Source organism: Procambarus clarkii, chromosome 62 (assembly GCF_040958095.1).
Source record: "Procambarus clarkii isolate CNS0578487 chromosome 62, FALCON_Pclarkii_2.0, whole genome shotgun sequence".
NCBI classification, from domain to species: domain Eukaryota; kingdom Metazoa; phylum Arthropoda; class Malacostraca; order Decapoda; family Cambaridae; genus Procambarus; species Procambarus clarkii.
The window spans coordinates 27261033-27286570 of record NC_091211.1 but is presented as its reverse complement, the minus strand read 5'-3'; the positions used below and the strand labels follow the sequence as shown (position 1 = coordinate 27286570).

Here is a 25538-nt window from a genome sequence, read left to right as displayed (position 1 = left end):
CAGCTCAATGCGTCACAGGTGGCGCTACAGCACAATGGCGTCACAGGTGGCGCTACGAGCACAATGCGTCACAGGTGGCGCTACAGCACAATGCATCACAGGTGGCGCTACATCACTAGTGCGTCACGTTTGGCGCTACAGCACAATGCGTCACAGGTGGCGCTACAGCACAATGCGTCAAGTGTGGCGCTACAGCACAATGCGTCACAGGTGGCGCTACAGCACAATGCGTCAAGTGTGGCACTACAGCACAATGCGTCACAGGTGGTGCTACAGCACAATGCGTCAAGTGTGGCGCTAGAGCACGATGCGTCAGAGCCTACGTCAGCGCGCTAGTGCGTCACAGGTGGCGCTGGGGGGAACACCAGCAGGAGTGGCCTGTCAGTCGCCGTTGTTTACACCCGTCAGCTGTTTCCTCCTCGCCAGTCAGCTGTTGCCCCCTCGCCAGTCAGCTGTTGCCCCCTCGCCAGTCAGCTGTTGCCCCCTCGCCAGTCAGCTGTAGCATCAGGGATCCGTCATGGGGCCCCAGAACTCAGACGTATGTGGTCATGAGGTGTTGAGGGACGCTTAATATACGCTGGGGGATAATATTTGTAGCCTAGGTAGGCCAGACTGGCCTAGGGGCTAGAGATCAGAGCTTCCTCATGGTTTTCCATTGTTCCAACCAAGACACTGAAAATGTGTAGAAAGAATAGTTTAAATTAGGTTAGAGAATAGGCATATTGGGGAAGTTTTTTAGCATAATTTAAAATTAGAATTTCCTGAGCATTCAGTTCAAAGTAAAAACACTAAACTAAGAAACCGAGAATAATTAATTCCAGGTATGATCTTGCGCTGCCATTATTTAAATAGGGTAAAGTTTCCAAAACAGTGGAGAACAAAATTGTCCAAATATTTTGTGCATCAGTCAAAATGTCCATGGATCCTCATTTTAAGATCTGTATACTGTATATTTTTGTAGCCTCATTATACAGTATGTTTCTTGTAATATTTATTATGAATGAGATTGGAATAAATTAAAAAATCCAGATGTAAGTTGCTTCCTGTGGGAAACGTCCTGTATTCATCCATCCATCTGCCTATATTATTCTAGATGATGGCTGACGGTCCAGTCGTTTACCAACCGTAAGAAGCCAAATGTGGCAGAAGTTTAGTAGATTTACCTCTATATATACTGTATAGTCCAGTTAAACCTTAAGATTTATTTTATCGAGTGATAGGTTGACCAAACTAGGCACAGAGATTAATTCCGGTACAGGTCCACACCATGTTTTGAATGAAATAAATCATACAAATCCATCCTCTTGTTTAGACAGTAGTTTTTGTAACTATGTGCACTTTAGTACAAAGATTGACTTTCTAAGCAATTAGATAATAGAATTTTGCACTATTCACTTTATAAGAGCTCAAAAAAAGCGAAGCTTAAAAACAAACAAATATTCCCAGGCCTGGTATAGCACACATGTGTACTATATTAGGCCTAGGAAGGTTAGGTTAGTTTAGTTTGTCTTTGCAAGACAAATAATAAATCTTTTCCAGTTTGTCCAAATTGAATAGTACCGATTTCTGCATTTTAATTGCGTTGCACGCTGGTATATGTAGTATGGTCCTCATCGTTACCATAAGAACTACCAAAACGGGAGGCTGGGTTGATCATACACAGTCTTATTCTACTAATTATTGTATAATTTTTAGTACAATTTCAGTATCATAATACTGTACTGTAAATATTTTTTTAAAACAAAGGTATTTTAAAATAAGCCAACTATTTATGGTACAATACTATTATTTTGTACTAAAACTTTTTTTAAATACTTGGATAAAAATACGATCTAGTGCAGTATATTACCAAGTAATGATGTGGAATTGGTCTGGTTTTCAGCATATTTGAAAAAAAATTAAAGTTTGGGTCCTTGTTCTGAATTTTGAACACTTATTTCGAAAGCAAAATCCTTTCATATTTTAAAGCATTTTACTAAATATATTTTGTGTATGTTGGAAAAAATAAGTTTCTTAAATACAATTCTCCATTATCCTGGTTCTGTCTTCCCAATAATTTAATAGTTTTGCCTGGCAACTTGGAAATAATCATAGGATGAATGTAAAAACATAATGCTGTTCATAATCTCTAAATTAATACAGTATTCTTAAATTTTATAAAGAATACGACTGTTTTGTGGCCCATGTGTGCAAATTTTGTATGGGACATGTCAATTTACCTATGCAGTATATAGGTGCACAAAAATTTACAATTGTTTGATCCATTATGCAAAAAACAGTAAAAATTGGAAATTTAGCTAAAGTGCTTTGGTAGCACTGTATGAGTAACGTGTCCTGTTGCTGGTGTCTAGTCGAGAACCTGTCAGTCCGTCCTCCTCGCACTCAATTGCTCTTGTGCAGCTATTGAGTGTAAGGAGGGCTTGGGATAAATTTCCATTAGTATTTCTTGCAAGTTCTTTGCATATAGGTATACTGTACTGTACAGTATGTTAGAGTATTAATGAATATTCCAATGCATTACAGGTGTGTATTGTTAAGTCATTCACTAGAAAAGTTTACAAAACCATGAGTGTTATTTGACTTTATGGGTCAAATGGCAATTTGTTGCTTTGCTGTGTTAAGCTCAGATTGTTTCAAATGGTGTGTGGGCCGGCTGTGAAAAGCAGCACTTCTTGTGTTTTACAGACTTTTTGGATTACATTCTTGCATCACACTACCTCCTAAGTGTAGTGTTTGTGGCTGGAAATTGTGTATGATTATTAAATAATTGTCCATTAATGCTTAGGTAAGTGTTTTATTGAAAAAGTAGGGAAAGAAATTGAATTGAAATTGAAATTGAAATAAGTTTATTGAGGTAAAATACACACAAAGGGATGAGGTAGCTCAAGCTATTCTCACCCCGTTCAGTACATCGTGTTAATATATACATAGACACACATCACAAATAAACACATTACCAAACGTTCTGAGAGGTAAACATATACATTTCCTCCCTCACAAGTAGTATGGTATCAGACGTACACACAAATACTTTTATGACCTAGGTATACTGTATAGACAATTTGCAAGACACCTGCAGATAATTCAACAAAATATTACAATCTTGGTGCAAAATTCTTATATCTCTCAAGAATATCATCAACCTTTCCGTTGTGACACATCCAGGCTATTTGTTCAGGAACAGTCCTTATCTCAGTGTTTCTATATACACTAATCAACGGACAATCAAGAACATAATGGGCAAGGGTGTGAGACCTTAACATACCACATAGTTTACACTTCGTGTCATTACCATGAACATCTATCCCATATTCCCAGTAATATTTGTACCCAAGCCTGAGCCGCATGTACACAGAGTCACTCCAAGCATTTCTCCTTTTACCATAAGTGAAATGGGTGTTTTGACTCACATACATGTAGTGTTGCATGGTTTGACTACTCTCATACATTATCTCTCTCCTCTCCACTCCCGCCTGTGCCTGAATATTTCTGATTTTGCTTCTTATTTGTCTCATTGTGAATTCACATTCAATGTCAACTTGTGGTTTTGATGTGGCACGTTTGGCCAAGTCATCCGCCACCTCGTTGAGCTCTATTCCAACATGAGATGGAATCCACATGAATTTCACACTATAACCTTTCAGCTGTATCTCAGTTATTCTTCTCTTACAGTCCTCCACTATAGACATGAAGACTGGGTTTCGACTGTTTAAGGACTCCAGTGCTCCTCGGCTATCGACAAATACAAAAACATTTTTGTCGTCATGACGTACTTCCTCCAAACACGCCAGAATGGCCTGCAGTTCAGCTTGTGTGGATGATATATAATTACTAAGCCGGAGTTCAATTATCCTGTCCACAGTCCCAAACTCCGTATAATCCCTTATTAGGACACCACACCCTGCCCTGCCATCCTCCGCCACCGACCCGTCGCAATATACATGTAAACTGTTGCCTCTTGGTAACCGAGATATCATGCTTCCATACAAACACCGTAATTGTCCCGGTTCATGATGAATCTTTTTCACCTTGAGGGGTACAATTTCGACGTCTATTTTCTGTACTTTCCAGGGAGCAGACATATTACACTTTCGAGAGGGTTTACAGCAGTCAAGTACGTCGTATTCCCTGAGGTCATGAGCTAATCCTCTCGTATAGCGTGTCTCCCTCAGTTTCCTGGAAGTGTGTACGTCACTCAAGCAGGTCTGAACGCTCTCAAACAGCTTATCCCCTCCTTTTCTCCGCATGAAACGAATAGATACTCTAGTGTTAATGTCACGGACTCTATCACACACACTCTGTAAATTTAATTCCATTCTCATTATTTCAATCATTGCATTTCTTTGACATCCAAGAATAATCCTCATAGCCTCGTTCTGTATCAGCTCTATTTTTTGAATTCTGCCTTGGCCTGTGTAAGACAATACGGGTGCTGCGTAGTCTATCAGGGATCGAACAGTGCTTATGTATAACATCCGCAAGATAGGTACCCCAACACCTTTACCAGAAAAAGCCAGTGCTTTTAGAGGATGCAGACGGGCTTTACATAAGGTGCTGATATGATTTATTTCAGCATTTTTACTCTCACATGTGTATCCAACATACATGCCCAGATACTTGTACTTCTGTACACGGCTCAGTTCCACACCATTTAGAGTAAGTGTTATATTTCTTCGTTTCCTATACTCGTATTTGGTTTTATCTGCATTTATAACTAAGCCTAACTTGTGACAGGTTGTACCAAGTATGTTAAGAGCATCTTGAATTTTGTTCCCAGAAGTGCCTTGTATAAGAATGTCATCAGCATATATGATCGTCGTGACCCCTGGAGGATACATCTCTGATGCTAATCTGTTCATTAATACATTGAATAAGGTGGGACTTAATACTCCCCCTTGTGGGGTACCTAACTGAAACCTCCGTTCCTCAGACATGTATCCCTGGTAATACACCTGACCTTTTCTGCCTTGCAGGTAATCCCTTATCCAGTGTAGCAATCTCCCTGTTATTCCCAGATTGGCTAATTCGTATAAGATTACTTCCCCATTGGCTTTATCAAACGCTCCTTGTAGATCAACAAAAACTCTACAATTGTCATCCACATTAGACAAACACTTTAAGAGACAATCCGCAGTACTTTTGCCTTTGATAAAACCAAAGAGATTATTGGACATGTTATCACCTACAAGGTAGAGTAGCCTATTTAACAAAATCCTTTCCATCATTTTACAAAAGCAGGATATTAAGGAGACAGGTCTGTAGCCTCCGTTTGACTTTGGGATAGGAATGATGACAGCCTCTTTCCATTTTCTTGGTAACTTTCCCTCTCTATAACTCATATTAAACAAATCAAGTAAGGGATTAGGTTTCATACCGGCTAAATAATTAAGTATTTCATACGTTACTCCATCTTTTCCCGGAGCAGTGGAGCTGCCACTTTTTATAGCATCCAGTAGCTCATCGTGGGTTATCTCAGTGCATGCTATAGATCTTGTATTTAAGGCACATAAAGTTACTCCATTTCTAATATTTTCCCATGACTCAATGGTGACTCTCGTGTCTGCAGGTAAGGACTCCATACCAGCAGCACTTGCCCATTTATCTACTAACTCATTAGCAACTTTCCCTGGATCTGAGTGAGCAATGAATTTAGTCTTACAACCCCTGACTTTATTTACTGCTCTCCATATGTCTTTAAGGTTCTTAGTATTACCAATGGCCTGAGCAAAGTCTTGCCAGTATCTGTCCCGCGCCTCCTTCCTCACCTGACTGCATTCCCTAGCCACTTCCAACATTGTATTTTTCTCTTCATCCCTCATTCCATTTTTTAACCATGCTTTATGCGCACCCCGTAGCATTCTCTCCCATCCCTTGACTTGCTGATCATTGGAATATTTAAATTTCTTAGGTCCGTGCGTCTTGCTTCCCCTGCCCCCGTTATTTTCCCTCTGTACTAATTTCTCTATGTTCTCGACCATGTCCTCGTAAAAACTATCAACGCAGAGCGGCGTGTAATGTTGATACCAATCTCCCATATTTTGAATAAAATAATTTTTCATATCTTTCTTAATATTTAGCCTTTTCCTTTGAAAGTGGACTTGTTTTTTCCCCAGTGGTAATTCAACGTTCAAGGCAAAGTGGTCACTAAGTAGTTCCCGAACAACCCGAGCCTCCCCCATAATCCCCTGAGAGTTTAAAACGCAGGCATAGTCAAGCCGTCCTCCCCTGATGTGAGTTGGTTCATTGTTTCCCAATAGACAGGTATCTGGATGATCTTGTAGAAACTGTAACCACTTGACCCCATTAGTATTAATACTACCCACTGTCCCAAGGCTTGTGTGCCGAGCAATAAGGTCCCCAATGACCAGTGAAGGATTAGTATAAATGCAGTCAGGTAAATAGTTAGCGTCGAAGCAGTTCCTGGATACATACAAATTAACTACAATAAATTCCCCTTCCCTTAATGATAATTTAACACAGACACTCTCTATACCTTCCGTTTTTGATGGCGGTTCTACTAACTCTGCTGGTATGGAGTTCTTAACATAAATCGACGTGCCTCTGATGTTATTTGCGGCGAAGAGGTGAAACCCTTTATAGCCATTTAATTTCAATAATCCTTCATTCCTATCCCCTGTCTCCTGGAGAGCTACAACATCAATATCATTTCCCATCACATAACAATGAACATCTGTAACCCTGTTTCTCAAACCATTAACATTCCATGACAACACTTTCAGTCTAGGGTGATCCATTATTAATCAATTCATTGCCTAAGTCATCCCCAATAAGTTCACTAAATGATAGCCATACCTTGTATAACATCTCCCACCTCCTCCCAAGTTCACCAGTAAAAGCGACATTGCGATTCTCAAGAGATTTTTTCAGCCCTGAGATGTCCATTATTGGCCCAAATGATTCCTTCATTTTATGTGTAATTATAGGGTTCTTCCTTTCACTACGACTACCATCATTCACACACACTTCACTTTCCTTCATTTCATCACTCAATATTTCATTTTTGTCCTCAACCACTATATCCTGACTATCCTTCACCGTTTTGTGATTTTCCTTGACCTCCTGAACGTTTAATTTAGCCTCGATGGACTCGATTCTCTGCCCCAGATTTTGGAGGAACTCACCAACTTTTTTAAGTTCAGCCCACACTTCCTTGACCATATTATTATGACCCTCTCTCTGAGCCACAGTAGCCACTTCACTCACCGTTACACTGTCACTGCCGGAGTCCTGAGTGGTGGCGTGGCTGCTTGTTGCTGGAGCCTGCCTAAGTAAAGGTGACTCCTTTACCCACGCATTCGTCCGGTTCACTGGCACTGTTTGGGGCAGACTGTTTTGCTGTGCTCCCGGTGTCTGGGTAAGAGCTCTTGCTTGCTCTGTAACATTCACCGGCCGGAGAACAGCCATACTCGGCCTCTTGCTACACACAGCCGAGCTCGCATTGTGAACACCTCCACAGTTGCAGCATCTGGGAACTATTTTCTCACCCAGATTCAGTCTGTTTCTACACACAGTAGAGAGGTGAGACTTTCCGCAGAAACGACATCGTGGATCATTTTGACAGCTCCAGGATTTATGCCCCCATCTGCAGCATTTCAGGCATATTATGGGCTCTTCCACATACTTTGCTACATGCCTGTAGCCAGCCCCGGTGATGAACACTTTTTCGGGTACGTCACCTCTCACTAGAGCCACCACCTGACTCCTAGCTTCACCTTTAATAAGGTGACGCTTGGCCCACACAAATCGTTGGTCGTCGAGTATAAACTCGGGGTCCAGAATCTGAGGGTATTTATAGATAATTACCTTCGTCAGCTTCTCGTTCCCCTCCGGTATTTCCATAAGAATTCCATCGTATCCTTGCTGGGTAAGATACTCCACTGCCTCCATAGAACCTACCGTTAAGTAAGGTCTGTTTACACCTTCCTTCAGCAGGGGCTCGAACTTGCGGTGTTCTCTTCCGAGTTTGACGGTCCACAGCAGCTTCTGATGATAGGCCAGCGTGCATGAGGCAGGGAAGAGAAGCCTCCATCTCCGCTGATCCTCACCTTCCTGACATCGTTCCGTCCGTTTGTCTGCATCAGTCTCGGCGTCGTTCTTCATTCTTTTATCGTTTCCGTTAAGTGTATTACTGTCCACACTACGCCTTGCCTCCTGTCTTCTTCGTTTCTTCTTATTCCTTGTCAGAACTTCTAGATACTCGCCCTCCTCGTCTGACTGGCTGCTTTCAGGGTCCATGTTAATAACGCCGTGAGAAGTAGCCATGTCTTCTGGTGACTGAGTCTCCATCTCAGTACCCAGCATGGGGGGAGGGGGGGGGGAAGGTGCGGAGCAGGTATCTTGACCCGACCGCGTCCCAGGTAAGACTGAGTAGGGAAAGTGGACTTTCAATGGTCTCTGGATCATAACCCAATTTTTCCCAAACTTATGTGTAATACAGGGTTGAGTTTACTGTAGATTTCCAGGAATGTAAGTACTGTACTGTGTAAATTGGGGTCCAAGTACATTTATACAATGTCTGTTCATCCCTGTATGTACATCGACTTCATTGACTTTCTCTAAATACACTACCATTAGTTTTTGTGCATCATACGAACTTGTGTAATGAAACTTATTTTATGTATTCTTATTTACTGTATTTATTTATATATATACAAGAAGGTACATTGGGTTTGTGAGAATACATTGGATAGTACAGTATTTACATTCTTGTAAAGCCACTAGTACGCGCAGCATTTCGGGCAGGTCCTTAATCTAGCAGATAATTTTAAGTAGGTAATTTCTATCAGAATTGATAAATGATAAAGATACATTGCAAGAGAAAAATGAGATGAGAGAGCTAAGTAAGTATATTAAAGCACATTGTTATATTAAAGCTCTGATTGATTACATTGACAGCTTGATTAGTAATTTAAACAAGATTAATAGACACCATACAGCAGATTGACAGCACATATAAGACAGTAATGATCACAATGGTAAAGATGTTCAGATTGGGTACATAAAGATTGGGAGACTGGGTAGCAAAAGATACAGATAAACAAGATTTATAAACACCATACTACGACCTCATCCAGCTACAACGCTCTCCCACATAGAGCTCCGCGACTCCGGCCACACTCAGCTCTATGCTCTGCTCCAGGCTTCGTCTCATCGTCTACGACACTGCTGTATCTAGGACTACTAAATAAATATGAAACTCTCTAAGCACTGTGTATCTAATCTACCCAACAACGTAACATAAACGTACGTTACACACGTGACCATCATCAATGCAGGAGATGTAGGGTGTCTCATGACTTTAAGGTCGTGTTGATTTGCATGATTCTTTCTCGTATGGATGGAAGCTTCAGTTCTTCCTTCATGTTGATGATTCTTGTGCATCTTGGGGCACCAAGAATTATCCTCATGGCTTCATTCTGTACTACTGTACTTCAAGTTTGTCCAACACAGAGGAGGGGAAATTAATTAAGTGCAAAGCATTATAATCCCGTGTAGTCAATGTGAACTCCACGGAATATACCTTCTAATCTCCACATTATTTGGGAACTGTTAGTATGCATTACAAATTATGTATATTATCTCCGTCGACCAGGAGGTCTAGTCGACGACCGGGCCGCGGGGATGCTAAGCCCCGGAAGCTCCTCAAGGTAACCCTAACCAAGGTATTCCTGATAATAGGGTCTTATTTCATTTTACTTGCCAGGCACTTATTGTACAGACATTGGAAATCTACAATACTGTGTTCAGTGGAATGTCCAAAACTTCAGTCATATTGTTATGGATACGATCCAGATATTTAATAATCTGGTGTACCTATTAATTGGTCCTTTCTGAATGACAATTTTTTTTACCATCTTTTAAAATGTTCTGTAATAAAAAATTTCATTTTTCAGGACCAGGAAGTATTTGAAATTGTTGACTTCACAACTGCATCAGACTGGGAATGCTTCATTGCTGCTGTAGTGGAAGCTGTGCACGAGTGGAGATTATCAGGAGAGCGACAGTTGACCCCTCTCGGCAAAGGGCAGTTAGCCACAGCAAAATGGAGTGAAAGAACAGTTGTAGTAAAGTTTTCAGGCAAGTCTTGGCAAGATTGTTTACTTTTTGGAGGGAGCTAGCCACCAGTAGCTCTCTGGTACATTGGTTCTGGTACTACAGAGAAATCAACTATATTTTCAAGCCTCTGGATTCTCACAGGCCTCCTGAACACAAGAACCAAAATCTGGTGTGCTCATTGATGCAAGAGGGAGCATGGGGATCCATGGTTGACCCAAAGCTGAATAATGCCACACAGAAAGTACAGGCGAACCACAATAACAATGTGATTAAATTTAGCAATTCTTGGTCCTGGAAAGGCATATTATTTTAACACTATCGCGCATGGAGCGTGCGCTCCGCAGATATGCATGGACTACTACTGGCGGTGCGGGCAAGCGTGCGGCGACACCGAAATGTGCATACTTGTTTTAGTTTTCTCACCTTAATTCTGGTGCTACGTCATTCGTTTTGGTATCATTGTGTTCACAATAGAATTCCCTACAGGTCTATTTGCATATAATGTCAAAAAGCCCGGTGTGACTCCCCACAGCAAAGCCTAAAGTCAGCAAAAGTTACCCGTGAGCGCACAAAACCGGTAAAATGTGTATACTCGTTTCAGTTTTCTCGCCTTAATTCTCATGCTACGTCGTTCATTTTGGTATCATTGTGTTCGCAATTAAATTCCCTGCAGGTGTATATGCATACAATGTCCAAAAGCTCAGCGTGACTCCCCGCAAAAGTCTAAAGTTGCCCGTGTACGAGCACCAGTTGGCACCCCGCAACCAAATGTGTATACTCGTTCAGTTTGATAACATCAATTTTCGTGTTATGTCTTTCATTTTGGTATCAAATTGTTCGCAATATAAAGGCGCGTATTTTAAAACTAGTCCCATAATAATAGAGCAATAAATGGAATTTTTGACAAATATTTTAAATTTTGGACGCTCATCATCACAAAATTATTTAGATCTTATCAGTGTTCTGACACAAATTTTCGTGTTACTTCTTTCATTTTGGTATCAAGTTGTGTGCAATCTAAAAGCGCTCATTTTAAAACCACTCCCAGATTGCTTGGATAAAATTGAAATTTTTCAAAAATATTTTAAAATGATGGATGCCGCTCGCGTCCACGACTCGGACTCAAGAGAAAAATTGTGGATTCCCCGGGGCATTCGAAGAGTGCAATAGTGTTAATTAAAATATTCTTTATATATATTGTGGTCCTATTTTGCATGGGGGTCTCAAGATGTGCATTACCATGTAGAACTGGAAGTCAGTTGTATTACTGAACAATTCAAATTAAAAACTAACAGCTTTATTCATAAAGGGTTGTACATTTATTGTACATTATTGCCAAATATACATTGCTAATTTCACACACTTGTTTAGTTGGGATACAGTATGGTGATATTTTGAAACATTTTTACATTGTTAAATATAATTTACATCAACAACAGTTTTTAGATGGTTGTATTCAATACAGTGCTTAAAAAAGTGGTTAGATTTTTAGGATCAATATATCAGTGGTTAAGGTCATAGTGATCATAGATTGAAATAGCTATTTGCCATTTATTTGACTTATTTTTAATGACCGATTTCAGTATAAGATTAGTTTTAATGCGCTCTTTGAATTTATTGCCTATTACTGTACCATTAAGAGACTTTCCTTGTATTTGCAGACTTTCCCTTCAATATGACCCACCACAGCATCGTCAGTGAAGGTGTCGAGTCTCCACCCGACGAGTCAGAGCCCAGTGCAGGTGTGAATCGTCTGTTTTTTTTTTTATTTCTAGTCAAGTACTTGTAAATGTTTATGTAAATTGGTTTGAAAGCAGGAATGAAAATATGCCTGTTGAAAGCAGTAGTAGGAATTGATTGCCATGCACATTTCATATACAGGACTGAATAAAAAGTAGAAACAAAGAGAACACTTTTATTGAGACTATATTGTGCACTAAATGGGCTTTAGTTATATTGGATGTTGGTGACTGAGCAGAGATAAATCTGCTGGGTGTTTTTTTAATTCTGATAGTTTTTTGTGGTTGGGGGGAAGGGTAGTGTCCATTCACAGTTCAGTATATAAAAATTATTATCTTACTTCATTAGCAATTACAGTATCACCTTTCTTTAGCTAAAATAGTAATTGGCAGAAATTCTTAGCGCAGAAATTCTTAGCGAAATTCTTATTACACTATAAGCACAGGTTATATATAAGTATCTGCATGTTTTGTTCACTATAACGAACCACTAAGTTGCTATTATGAGTCAAAAAGTAACGAGGAGTGACCGCCCTGTACCAGCCAGCCACTCACGCCCTCCCTCAAGTCACCTGACTCACCCACATTCTCCTCCCACAATAATGTTTTTGCTATAATTCACTATATACAGACGTTATATATAAGTATCTACATGTTTTGTTCACCATAACTGTACATCTAAGCTTGTATGGTGAGTAAAGGCACAAAGATGTGGCTACTCACACAGTCAGCTGATCGGCAGCCGCCCTCAAGGCCAGACGCACTAATATTTCTCCTCCAACAATACTGTGTGGTGTTATTACGCTATATACACACATTATATATAAATATCTACCTGTTTTATTCATCATACTTGTACAAATAAACTGGTATGGTGCCCAAAGACCATCGTGGTAACCAATAAACAACACCGTCGTCTGCACGGTGGCGTCGTGCTGACGACGCCACCGCCCTCACCAAAATGGCGGCTCCAAACCTTCTCTTGCTGTTTATACCCTCTATACACACATTATATATAAGTATCTACATTTGTGTTCATCATAGCGAACCACTAAGCTGGTATGCTGAGTGCAGTCAATAAAAGGTGGCCACACACAGTCAAAAGACATCGCCACCACCCTCCCTCCCACAGCATTACTCCTCCTTCCATGGCGCACAGCACTAAATATCACCACAATCCTGCTATTATCAGAACCCTGGTCAGTTTTATCACAGTCAGGGGTCTTCTGTAATAATATCATCGCTACATAATAGCATGAACAAGTATAATTTGGCATTTTTAGGCGATGCTGTGGTCACAAGCTGAACGGCAGTGCTGTTAGCTCATGCTGCGTGCGTCAGGCTTGGTTGCTCACTCAATACTGAGGCCAATAACACCCGGGAGTTAGGCCCACGATTTTTCTTTAAAATGGCGTCTGTTTACAAGAGCCCTGATAAAGGTGTGGTGAACCCCGTGTATCCGAGGGCTGTTTAAATCTTGCGTAGTACTCCAACACATCATATGACGTGATGCGCAGTTGACTGGAACAACGTCCAGCACGTCATATGACGTGATGCGCACTTTAAGGGTTAAGCATTGCTAGAGTTGAAAGAGGGGTTCCCTTGCAAGTTGGCTGCTAACTAGTATGAAAAGAGAATGCAGACGAGATAAATTTGAAGGTGACTGAAACCGTTTTAACTATCACTGGTGCTATGGGTTGTCAGCACAGTACTGTATTCTTTTTAACCCTATAGAATGCTAAATTTATAAATGTGGTGGGCTAGGCATATACAGTGGCACCTTGACTTACGATTGCCCTGACTTGCGATAATTTCGTGTTATGATGTAAATTTCATTGAAAAATGCGACTCGCCATACGATGGTGTCGTCGACTAACGATATTTGTTGGTACACGTTCGGGTCGACCGAGCATGTGGATCTTAGTTGAAATCTTAATGGGTTTGTAACTGTGCACTGTGTTAGATAATGTTCCAGTGGTTTGTTGGGCATTTCTCCACAGTGCTGACATTTCCTCTCATCTTCCAGAACCTGTAAGCCTATTTCTCATGCACATGGGTATCCAAGCCTGATGCGATGTAAGTGTACTTCTGTTGCTCTACTGCTCCCTTTCATCAAACTAAGTGGTTCGTAGTTGGTTGAATTCTTATACCAACCCACAGATCCTGATGATGCAACTGCTGTGTTGTGGTCACTGTACATCTTTTGCATTGCTCTGTTTCTAATTACTTTCTTAATCTGTGATAGACTCTGTGGTATGTAAATGTCTACATTTCTTCTCTTAGTTGCAAGTTTTGCAGCTTCGTCTGTAATGTCATTTCCTATTATTCCCACATGACTTGGCACCCAGTTGATAAGTACCCGTCGGCCTTGTTGTTTGAGTGTTTGCATTAATGATATGACATTTGTGATCAGATGTATGTTATCACATATGTGTTCTTGTTGCAAGGTTTCAGTGGCGGTTCTCGAATCTGTATGTATGATAACATGTTGTCGGTGTTCAGCAAGAGCATGTTCCATAGCCTTTTGAATGGCTAGCATCTCTGTTTGTAAAGTCGAACACCCATTTGAGAGTCTCCAACTATTTACAGTTTCCTGCTTTAACTGCAGCTCTGGTTTCTTGTCCCTGCTGGTCTACTGATTCATCTGTGAAGTAAGTGAAGCTGTCAGATGCCAAGTTTGCTTCTATATGCATTTGTGCAATGTTACGTAGCAGGTGAGGATTTGTCTGGTTCTTTTTTCCTTCAAGAACCATAATCTTAGTCTGCTGGCAGAGATTCCCAAGGGGATTGCATAACAAAGTCTGCATGTATTTCGTCGACACCCTTCTCAGTGACTGTTATATCGAATGTATTGATGGTGTTTATCGCACAATGGGTCCACCTGTTGCTATTGGAGGCTCTTCTGTCCATAGTTAGTGCTCTAGTGATTATATCTTTAAGTGAACTGATTCTAGGTCTAGTCAATATCTTGGTCAGCATGCATGCAACAATCCCTTTTACCCTTATTTCAATCGACGTTAGCTTGGTTTCTAGTCTTAGGTTCAGTATTTTAGTCCATCTGGGAGCTCCTGTTTATTTATTTATTTATTTATTTATTTATATATAAATATGATTCGCAATGCATCGTTTTGAATGACCTCAACGTTTGCCCACTGACCAGGAGAAAGAGTGAGTTAGGCAGGTGCTGCATAATCAACTAGGGAATGAACGGCGTGTATGTAAAACATTCTTAACACTTTGTGTCCCGCTCCTAGACGGGGCCCTGTGATTGCTCTTATTATATTTAGTTGTGATTTTGCTTTCTCCTTCAGATATTGAATTTGCTTGTTGAATGTCATTTTAGAATCTATCCACACTCCGAGATATTGATATTGTGTAACTCACTGAAGGTTAATGTCTTGAATACGTACATGCCTGTCTGGAGTGTTGCTGCCTAGTCTCATTGCCTAAGACTTCTGTGCAGATATTTTTAGCCCTAAAATGCTGCATTCAGATGTTACTTTATCTAATGCACCTTGTGCTTTATTTAGAAGTGAAGGACCTGTAATGACTAATGCTATGTCATCAGCATAGCTTAGCAGTTTAACCCCCTCTGTAAATGTCATGGTAGCAAGGTTTTCCATAAGGATGTTAAAAAGACTAGGACTGAGGACTCCTCCTTGTGGAGTCCCACCTTAGTTGACTGCACCACAACATGGTCATGGCCCTTGTGGATTTGTTCATTTGATAAATCATGCTATTGTGATTTCTGTGTGTATACATATCCATTCAGCTCAGGGGAGCCCCTGGGACTTGCCCAGAAAATGGCATTTTATTACATTCAGTGCTGTTTTCTGGGGGGAGCCTCTACGGCTCTCCGGAGCTATCCATGGCTGATATGGATACCCTAACTATTTTGCATCAGTCGATGTGGGTGAAGTTCTAGGCCTACCGGGGACCACGAGCCAGAACCTGGCCCCCTCAGAGAGGCACGGGGAGCAATGGCCCATAGAAATGCACATGTGATTTGGAGCATTCTATATCTGCCATCGACCGGGACAGGCACCCAGAAAGGTAAGCGCCACAAAACAAACCCCTATTCTGGTTAAACAACAAAAATCGACAAACGAGTGGACAGAACTCCCCCAGGAAAACGAACTAACAAGCATGACGTCACGCGAGCCGCGCCACATGTCTGCGCAGCTCCCCCCTCCCCGGGAGGGGGAAGGGGGAGCCCCAGACCCCCACGCCGGCGATCCCCGCCCCAGTTCCTCGGCTGATGGGATCATGCACGGTCGTGTGGCTCCAGCTCCAGTCTTGTCTCAGTGCTGTGACTTGTTTGCAGTGCTGCTCTTACGGTGGTCGTGTGAGCTGGGAGTAGTATTCTCAGGTACTCGGGCTGCATGTGCTTAGGGTCACCTTCCCTGAGTGCCCTGTAAGTACCGCCCTTGGGGCTTGGGGTTGCCTTCCACAAGTCACCTCTGTTGGCCTTTCGCTGCTTGGCGTTTGGCCGCCCCTTGGGTTTGGGGGTTTCACTCCCTTGTTTACCTTGGGGTAAGTGGTAATTATCGCACTGGTGGGGCGCAGGGTATTGCGTAGCTAGTTTTCACCTATGACAGCGGCTGGCTCTGTTCCCTCTGGGTACGTTGTCCACTTGTGTGTTTTTTCTTTTATTTTTGTTTTTGCCTGGTAGGGGGGTCTTCCTTGTGTTTCCCCCCCCCCCCTTATATTAGGTTCGTTTGTGTGGAGGCACCCCCTGCTTTGCCCTCGCGAGTGGACACGTCCCGTGGGTTCAGCTTTAGCAGTTTGCTTGGTAGTTTGGGGCGCCGGTTAGCAGTACCCTGCCTGGGATAACCCTTAGCAGACCCAGTCTAGGGGCCCTGGGAAACCCCCCGGGGGCTCTCGGGTCCGATAGTGGAGACCCTTGCGTCCCCTCTCGCTTTGTGCGAGTTGAGGGTTGCTCTGTCCCTTTGTCTCAGGGTGACTCTCCTTGTTTTTGCCTCCGTCATGCTGCCGTCCTGCGAGCTTTGTTGCTTGTTTGTGACTCCATTCACCCAGTTTGCTGATGAATTCTCGTGGGTGCAGGCAGCTCGCGCGTTGCAGGGTAGGATGTTGCAACACGCTCTGGTTTGTCGCTTCCCCGGACGCCCCGATGCTGCCCCGCTTGTGTAGGGACCCAGACTTGGGTGGTTTTGGTCGCTTCGGCCTTGGTTCCTTCCACGCCCCCCCTTGTTTTTCCCCCTCCTGCTTCCGGCCCCTACGCATCTGCAGGCTTCGGGGTCGGGGCGGGGTTAGAGGTTCTGAGACTTTGGCAGTTTCGGGGGTTGCCCCGTCCGGGGTAGCTGCGGAGGCATTCGAGTCTGTTCCTCCGGCCGATGCTCCGGGGTTTTGACCAGTGGACCCCCTTCTCTTTCAGCTCTCTCGGCTACCCCGGCTTTTTCTTGTGAGGCCGGGGCTTTGGAGGTCGACTCAGCCCCGGGGCCTGGTGCAGAGGCTCCTGGGGTTGGGGAGGAGCGGCCTTGGGGGCCTTGGGCTCCATTGCGCCCCGCCTGGATTTCCGTCCTTCTGAGCGGGGCTTACTGTTACGAGGAGTGGGGTTTTCTTTCCCCCCTCTGCGTACGATTTGGGCTTGGGTTCTGCTCCTCCCCGGGTTCGGTTCCGTCTTCAGGAGGTTTTTCGGCTAACCGCATCTCTTCGCCTGCGGTGCGGTTGGCCTTTGCGGCTTCCTCCTGCGTGTCCCAGAGTTTGCCTCCATACTGGTTCCTTCTGTTCTGGACAGATTGGGCTCCTTGTAGCGGTTTGGGCTCCTTGTAGCGGTTTGGGCTCCTTGTAGCAGTTTGGGCTCCTTGTCACCGTTTGGGCTCCTTGTCGCCGTTTGGGCTCCTTGTCGCCGTTTGGGCTCCTTGTCGCCGTTTGGGCTCCTTGTCGCCGTTTGGGCTCCTTGTCGCCGTTTGGGCTCCTTGTCGCCGTTTGGGCTCCTTGTCGCCGTTTGGGCTCCTTGTCGCCGTTTGGGCTCCTTGTCGCCGTTTGGGCTCCTTGTCGCCGTTTGGGCTCCTTTGTGGCCGTTTGGGCTCCCTTGTGGGCGTTTGGGCTCCCTTGTGGGCATTTGGGCTCCCTTGTGGCCGTTTGGGCTCCCTTGTGGCCGTTTGGGCTCCCTTGTGGCCGTTTGGGCTCCCTTGTGGCCGTTTGGGCTCCCTTGTGGCCGTTTGGGCTCCCTTGTGGCCGTTTGGGCTCCCTTGTGGCCGTTTGGGCTCCCTTGTGGCCGTTTGGGCTCCCTTGTGGCCGTTTGGGCTCCCTTGTGGCCGTTTGGGCTCCCTTGTAGCCGGTTGGGCTACTTCTCGCCTTGTTGGGCTACTTCTCGCCTTGTTGGGCTACTTCTCGCCTTGTTGGGCTACTTCTCGCCTGGTTGGGCTACTTCTCGCCTGGTTGGGCTACTTTCTTTCGCGTCCTGCGCATGCACCGTGGGAGTTTGTTTTGGTTCCGGGCGGTGTGCACACGTGTTCTGCTCCAATTCTCTCGGGGGGGCTTCGCCTCTCGTTCTTTTCTTATTCCCATCCGTGCCCCGTTGCTTTGGGGGTGTTCTGGGGTGCCGCTGTGTGGAATTCATGAGGTTTTTCCCTGCGTTCTTGGGTGGGGAGCCTCCTTCGCTGCTCCCCTCCTCTCCAGCAAGGGCGCACTGGCCGCCTCCGGCGGATACGGACTCGAACGCTTGCGTCATGGCCCTTTAGGGCCTATGTTCTGCAGGTGAGTTGGTGCGGTTTTGGCGTCTCCTCCGTCCTGACGCTGTTTTTGTTTTTGGGAGTAGGAATGGGTGTACATACGTACAGGCATACCTCAGAATGCGAGTTTAATCCGTTCCTGGAGACGCCTCGCCTTCCGAAAACTCGCATTCCGAAGTTAATTTCCCCATAAGAAATAAAGGGAAATGAATTAATCCATTCCTGACTACCCCAAAAACCCCACATCAAACTAAATTTTTATACCTAATTTACCTAATTCATCTAAATAAACCTACAAAACTATGTTCCAGTTATTACTTACCTTACTGTCGAGTGCTGTAGGCGTATGGAAGATGGTGAGGAGGGGGGAGGAGGAGAGGAGTTACTGTTTGGAAGGGGAGTCCCCTTCCATAATCACATCAGGCAGTGAGGACCTTTCTGGTGTGCTCTCCCTGGGACGTTTAACCTGAGTGCCACTAGGTCCTGGTTGAGGCTCACTGCTCGATTTCTTCACCAAATATTTGTCCATGGAAGCTTGCTTTTCCCTTCTTCGCAAGCTCTCTCTGTAGTAAGGCATCACATTGTCATTGAAAAGATTAAGACAACGGCCTACTACAGCTTTGTCTGGGTGAGTCTGTTCAATAGTTGTTTGAATCTCTTCCCACATCTGACACACCTTCTTAATTACTGCAGAAGGGACATTCGCTGGTGCTGTTGCCACCACCTCCTCCTCCACTGCAGAATCATTCGCTGCTGTGTTGGCTTGCTGTTCCTGTTGAAGGGCTAGGAGTTCTTCGGTGGTCAGTTCTTCGTTGTGTTCTTCCACCAACTCCTCCACATCATCACCATCCAATTCCAAGCCCATTTTCTGGCCTAGACTAACAATTTCCTCAACAATAGGCGCATCATTTATAGGCTCAAACCCCTCAAAGTCTAGTTCTCTCACACCTTCAGGCCACAATTTTCTCCAGCCAGAGATCAGGGTTCTTTGAGTCACTTCTTGCCAGGCTTTGTCAACGAGTTTTAAAGCACTAAAAATGTTAAAATGCTCTCTCCAGAACTCTTTGAGGGTGAGGTTTGTGGCTTCAGTCACTTCAAAACATTTCCGGAAAAGTGCCCTTTCATACAGTTTCTTAAAATTCGCTATGATTTTCTGGTCCATAGGCTGAATTAGAGGAGTGGTATTAGGAGGAAGGAATTTAACTGTGAGGAATTTATTGTATTGAGGCATCAAATCATCTTCCAAGCCTGGAGGATGAGCAGGAGCATTGTCAAGGAGAAGCACAGCTCTGAGTGGCAATTGTTTCTCCTGCAGATATTTTTCTATGGCAGGGCACAGCACTTCATTCACCCACTCCGAAAAAATAAGCCTAGTCACCCATGCTTTTTTATTAGACTTCCACATCACAGACAAACGGGTTTTCTGCACATTATACTGTTTGAAAACCCTTGGATTTTCAGAATGATACACTAGCAAGGGTTTAATTTTTAAATCGCCACTCGCATTTGAACACAGCACAAGCGTAAACCTATCTTTCATAGGCTTGTGTCCAGGCAAGGATTTTTCCTCCTTGGTAATGTATGTCCTCTTAGGCATTCTTTTCCAAAACAGTCCTGTTTCGTCACAATTAAACACTTGTTGCGGTAGGTATCCCTCAGCCTGTGCAAACTCTTTAAATTCGTCAATAAATCGTCCAGCGGCTGGTTTGTCTGAGCTGGCTGCCTCCCCATGCCTTGTAACACTATGGATACCACTTCTCTTTCTAAATTTTTCAAACCAGCCCCTGCTTGCCTTAAACTCTTTCTTATCTGCATCACTCGTTGCAGGGGTCTTCTTTAGAAGGTCTTCGTGCAACACCCTGGCTTTCTCAGAAATAATGGCCTCCGAAACACTATCACCCCTCAACTCCTTGTCGTGTATCCAAATTAATAACAACTTTTCCACTTCTTCAAGTATTTGTGGTCTTTGTGTCGTTAATGTTCTTACTCCTTTTGCCACATTAGCACTCATAATCTTATTTTTCTTCTTAAGTATAGTGCATATTGTTGATGTCGCTTTGTTGTACTGCCTACAAAGATCAACAACACGTGTACCGTTCTCATGCTTTCGAATGATCTCTTGTTTCTCCTCTATTGTCATCCTCACATGAGCTTTCTGGCCTTTATCCTTACCACTGGCTTTCTTGGGACTCATGGTGAGATATATAATAACAAATTGTATAGACAAATCACCAAAAATCCAACAAAACACTGAAAATTCACGACAAGAATTGATGTGGGGGTAGTCACTGTGCGCGAGACAATGGTGAACTGAGGGGCAGCGGGGCAGAGGGGCGACGATCGCCGAACGACCACGCGCTAGGTCGGCTGTACGCGTATCAACAAACTCGCGTTCAAACTCGACTCCCGAAGTAACCATCGCCTTCTGAGACAAATTTTTGGAGTAAATACACCTCGCCTTCCGAAAATCTCGCATACAGGGACAATCGCATTCCGAGGTACCACTGTACTTGAGAACGTGGACCGTATCACCCGAGGTGCCTACTGCAGGGCTATTAGCCCATACTGGGCAGCTCTTGTTCTCTCCACCTGATTCCTTCCTCGGTTCACGGGTGTCTGCAGGTGGCCTCTTGTCCCTTCAGAGGCGGTTCCTGCCTGTACTCCTCCTGCCCCTCTCCTATGCTTGTCTAACCTTGCTTGAGTTCGGGGCCCCGCCTCCATCTTGTTTCGCAGTGCAACGGTGGGGGTGCCTGTTTGGTAGTAAGTTTTCCTGTGTCGGAGGTTTTGTGTTTGCCTCCTTGTGTTTGCAGGTTGGGTTCTGGCTCTTTGTTTCCGCCTCTCCCCTGTCGTTTGCCTGTTGGGCGGATTCTGTGCTTCTTGGGCACTCTCATCTCTGCTCTTGGGGCTGTGTATGGGGTCAGCCCATGTTGGGCTGCCTAATGTGTTCCTTTGATTGCCTATTACACTGCACACGTTTCTTCTACCGTCCCTGTGGCTCAGTTGGGTGCTCGGTTTCCACCTATGTCCCCTTGTGTGCCACTCGTGTCCGATTTATCTATCTTCTCTGTCGCTTCCTCGGGGAGTATGGTGACATTTTGCTGCGGTTTTGGTACTGCAGCTGCGTGTCGGGGTTGGTTGTGGCGTTATGTTCAGCCCTTCCATGCTCCCTATGGGGCTCTCCTTCCTTGCCGGTCTTGCCGTGCAGGGCCTGGTTTTTCCATGTTCCTTGGTTTCACTGTCTTGTCCTCGCCTCATTGTGCTGGCTGGGGATGAGCTTGGGGTCTTCATATCGCCCCTCGCCTATTCTCCGGTTTCGGTTCAAGTTCCAGAGCCTAGTGGGTTCCCTTCCTAAGTGTTTTTCATGGCTGCCCCGGGGTTTTTCTTGACGCTGGGGCTTTGAGGGGACAGCTCGGCCCCGGGGCCTGTAGGGTGGGTTCCCGGGGCTGGGGTGGGGCTCACGTGAGAGGCCTCAGGCCCCGTTGGTCCCCGCCGGGGTGTTTCTAACCCTCTGGGGGGGACTTGCAGTTTTGTGGTGTGAGGTTTTCCGTTCCCCCTCTCCGTACGTGCTTTGTGAGCGTCGGCCCCTCCCTGGGCTTGGTTTCCTTGTCCGTTGTACCCGTTGTTTCCGTCCTGTCGGTGTGTACTTTTCTACGATCTTCGCTCCTTTTTCCGGGACGGGCCTTCTTCCGTCATGTCCCCCTCTTCTTGGGGTTTCTGCATGACTTTTGGTCTCGGGTGCGACGGGGTTTTGAGGCCTTCTTCCTTTGTGTTTGCTTCTTTTTGTTCTCGAAGGTTCGGGACTGTGTTGCTCCTTTCCGTTTTCTGGTGCGTCTGTCGTCATTCGGTTGAGCTTCCCTTCGGTCCTTTCTAGGGCTTGTGGGTCCTCTTCCCAGCAGCTTCTGGGTGTTGGCCTTTTTGTTCTTTTGTGAATATCTCTTCTCTTCACACTGTCTCGGCGCTCCTAGTTTTCCTGGGAGCGATTTTGCTCCTCCTCATGAGTCTTTTCGCTCCTGCCCTTCTGCGGGATGTTGGTGCAGGGCGGCTCCTTATGCGAGTTCCTTCCCTGTCAGCTGCACTTGGGGAGGTGGTCTTGCACACTTGTGGCATTTTCGTTTTGGTCCTGCGTTTTCTTTTCCCTCCTGGGGCTGTCATAGGATTGGCTTGCGGAGGATGTAGAGGCGCTTGGGGCCGTTCCTGGGTCTGGCACCTTGGTTTCTGCCGCTAGCTTTCGGTATCGATATTCCTTCTGCGCCGTTTCGCAGGTTGTATCGTGTGTTTTTACACCTCCGGCCTGCTTATGCACTGTCTGTGTCGTCCTGGTCTTTGGACAGGGTGCTCTCCTGTTTTTCTTCTCCTTGGTGGTTGTGGTTCCTTGGGGTCAGGTTTGCTTTGCCTTGGTTTTCTTTTTGTGTTGGCATTCGCCTCTGGGGGCCGTGTGGCAGAGCTTTTTGCTCTTCTCAGGTGCAGTGGTTTTTGGCTCCTATTGTCGTGATCATAGGTTTTCTTCGTCTGTGGCCGTTCTCCCTTTTTTCTGGCGAATGCTATACCTTGGGTTGTTGTCTCGACTTCGTGTTGTGGAGTGATTCTCCGACCGCCTCCCGGGTATGTCCCCTTGTTTTTTAGGTAGTCTTTGGTGAGGTAGCTCCGGGGAGCCGTAGGGGCTCCCCCCAGAAAACCAGCGTTGAATGTAATGAAACGCCATTTTCAGGATGAGTCCCGGAGGCTCCCCGGCACCCTCCCGCCCTCAGGTCGGCGGGTTTTTCACGGTTTTGATATCCAGCCTCAGAACTGGGGCGGGGATCGCCGGCGCCAGGGTCTAGGGCTCCCCCTTCCCCCTCCCGGGGAGGGGGGAGCTGCGCAGACATGCGGCGCGGCTCGCGTGACGTCATGCTTGTTAGTTCGTTTTCCTGGGGGAGTTCTGTCCACTCGTTTGTCGATTTTTGTTGTTTAACCCTCAAACCGCTAGGGGCCCAAATGGAATTCACACCCACAGTCGCAACAAAAAAAAGTCCAAAAAATTCTTTCGTCTTATAGAAGTGTTCATTTTTGTTCCCTGATCACGGAAAAAATAACAAAAAAAATGGTAGGTGGCATATTTTAGCCGCAATAGGGTAGGGAAGTGTGGCAAAAAAGGGGCGTTGGCAGAGCCTTCGCCAGACGAAGTCTACTCCGCTCGAGCTGTCAGACGGCAGTTGCCACGAATATATTATTACCTAATTATTTCAATGTCTCTGATTTTTTCTTAGTTTTTTTGCAATAATATTATTCCATACAGGGAATTGTGGTATATTTATATTATAAAATGTGTGAATCATCGCTGTACTCAAATTTATGGTGTGCATATTAATGATTCAATTATTATGTTCATAAAACAATAAACAGTTTTGCTGTTGTTACACTATATACACAGGTTATATATAAGCATTTGCATGTTTTGTACACCATAACGAACTACTAAGTTGGTCTTGTGAGTCAAAAAGCAACGAGGAGTGACCGCCAAACACCAGCGAGCCACTCACTGCCACTCCCTCCCTCAACACCACCTCACTCACCCTCATTCACCTCCCACAATACTCTTTCTGTATTTATTCACTATACACAGACGTTATATATACGTATTTACATGTTTTGTTCACCATAACTGTACATCTAAGTTTGTATGGTGAGTAAAGGCCATAAGACGTAGCTACTCACACAGTCAGCTGATCGGCGGCCGCCCTCAAGGCCAGACGCACTAATATTTGTCCTTCAACAATATTGTTTGTGGTGTTATTACACTATATACACACATTATATATAAGTATCTACCTGTTTTATTCACCATACCTGAACAATTAAGCTGGTATGGTGCCCAAAGACCATAGTGGCCATCAGTAAACAACATGCCAAGTCGTGCAGACGACGCTCCTCCCTCACCAAAATGGCGGCTCCCAACCTACTCCTCTCGCTGTTATCTCACACTATACACACGTTATATATAAGTATCTACATTTGTGTTCACCATATCGAACCAAAAAGCTGGTATGGTGAGTGCAGTCAATAAATGGTGGCCACACACAGTCAGAAAACGACGCCACAACCCTCCCTCCCACAGCCTTACTCCTCCCTCCATGGAGCACAGCGCTAAATATCACCACAATCTATTATCAGAATCCTGGTCAGTTTTATCACAGTCAGGGGGCTTCAGTAATACTATCACTGCTAAATAATAGCAGTATCATTTATATGATGGTATTTGTAGGCGATGCTGTAGTCACAAGCTGAACAGCGGTGCTGTGAGCTCGTGCTGCGTGCGCCAGCCTTGGTGGCTTGCTCAATACTGACACTGTAACACCCAAGAATGTTGGCTTGGATTTTTTTTCTAGGTGGCATCTGGCAACTATCGGTCGTGGCTGTACTATAGCTGCCCCTATCCCAGGCGGGGCGTTTAAATTATACCGCTAGACACGAAATCATATATAAATGATGTGCGCGGTTTCGATTTTGTCACTGATATCATTTATATATGATATGCGCGGTTTGAGGGTTAACCAGAATAGGGGTTTGTTTTATGGCGCTTATCTTTCTGGGAGCCTGTCCCGGTCGATGGCAGATATAGAATGCTCCAAATCACATGTGCATTTCTATGGGCCATTGCTCCCCGTGCCTCTCTGAGGGGGCCAGGTTCTGGCTCGTGGTCCCCGGTAGGCCTAGAACTCCACCCACATTGACTGATGCAAAATAGTTAGGGTATCCATATCAGCCATGGATAGCTCCGGGGAGCCTCCGGGACTCACCCAGAAAATGTCGTTTCATTACATTCAACGCTGGTTTTTTTTTAGATATCCTGTTGATATTTGATTTCTCACAATACAAAGAAAATGTAATATTGATGTATTATGCCCCTCTTACTGTAAACAATAACATTAAGGTGAAATTTTGTAAATCAAAGATAATCACTCTTTGTCGAAGCTTCATTGACGAGTAAAGTGAGTGTGACATTTGTTCACTTGTAAATGTGTAAGAACATAGGCATCTTACACCT

The 25538-nt window shown here is 44.7% G+C and overlaps 1 protein-coding gene across 2 annotated transcripts in view; it reads left to right on the top strand.

Moving 5' to 3' along the window:
• The window catches only part of LOC123766391 (RAB3 GTPase activating protein subunit 1), a 155734-nt gene that overhangs the window by 38722 nt on the left and 91474 nt on the right, over window positions 1-25538 (top strand). Inside the window, exons 1-3 of one of the 2 annotated variants that reach the window (XM_069308413.1) lie at window positions 331-538; window positions 9915-10098; window positions 11739-11819. In XM_069308413.1, the coding sequence (XP_069164514.1) occupies window positions 518-538; window positions 9915-10098; window positions 11739-11819 (286 nt within the window). In that variant the 5' untranslated portion in view covers window positions 331-517. Of the gene's footprint in view, window positions 1-330; window positions 539-9914; window positions 10099-11738; window positions 11820-25538 lie in introns of those variants that run through there. The other variant, XM_069308414.1, reaches the window with a different exon arrangement.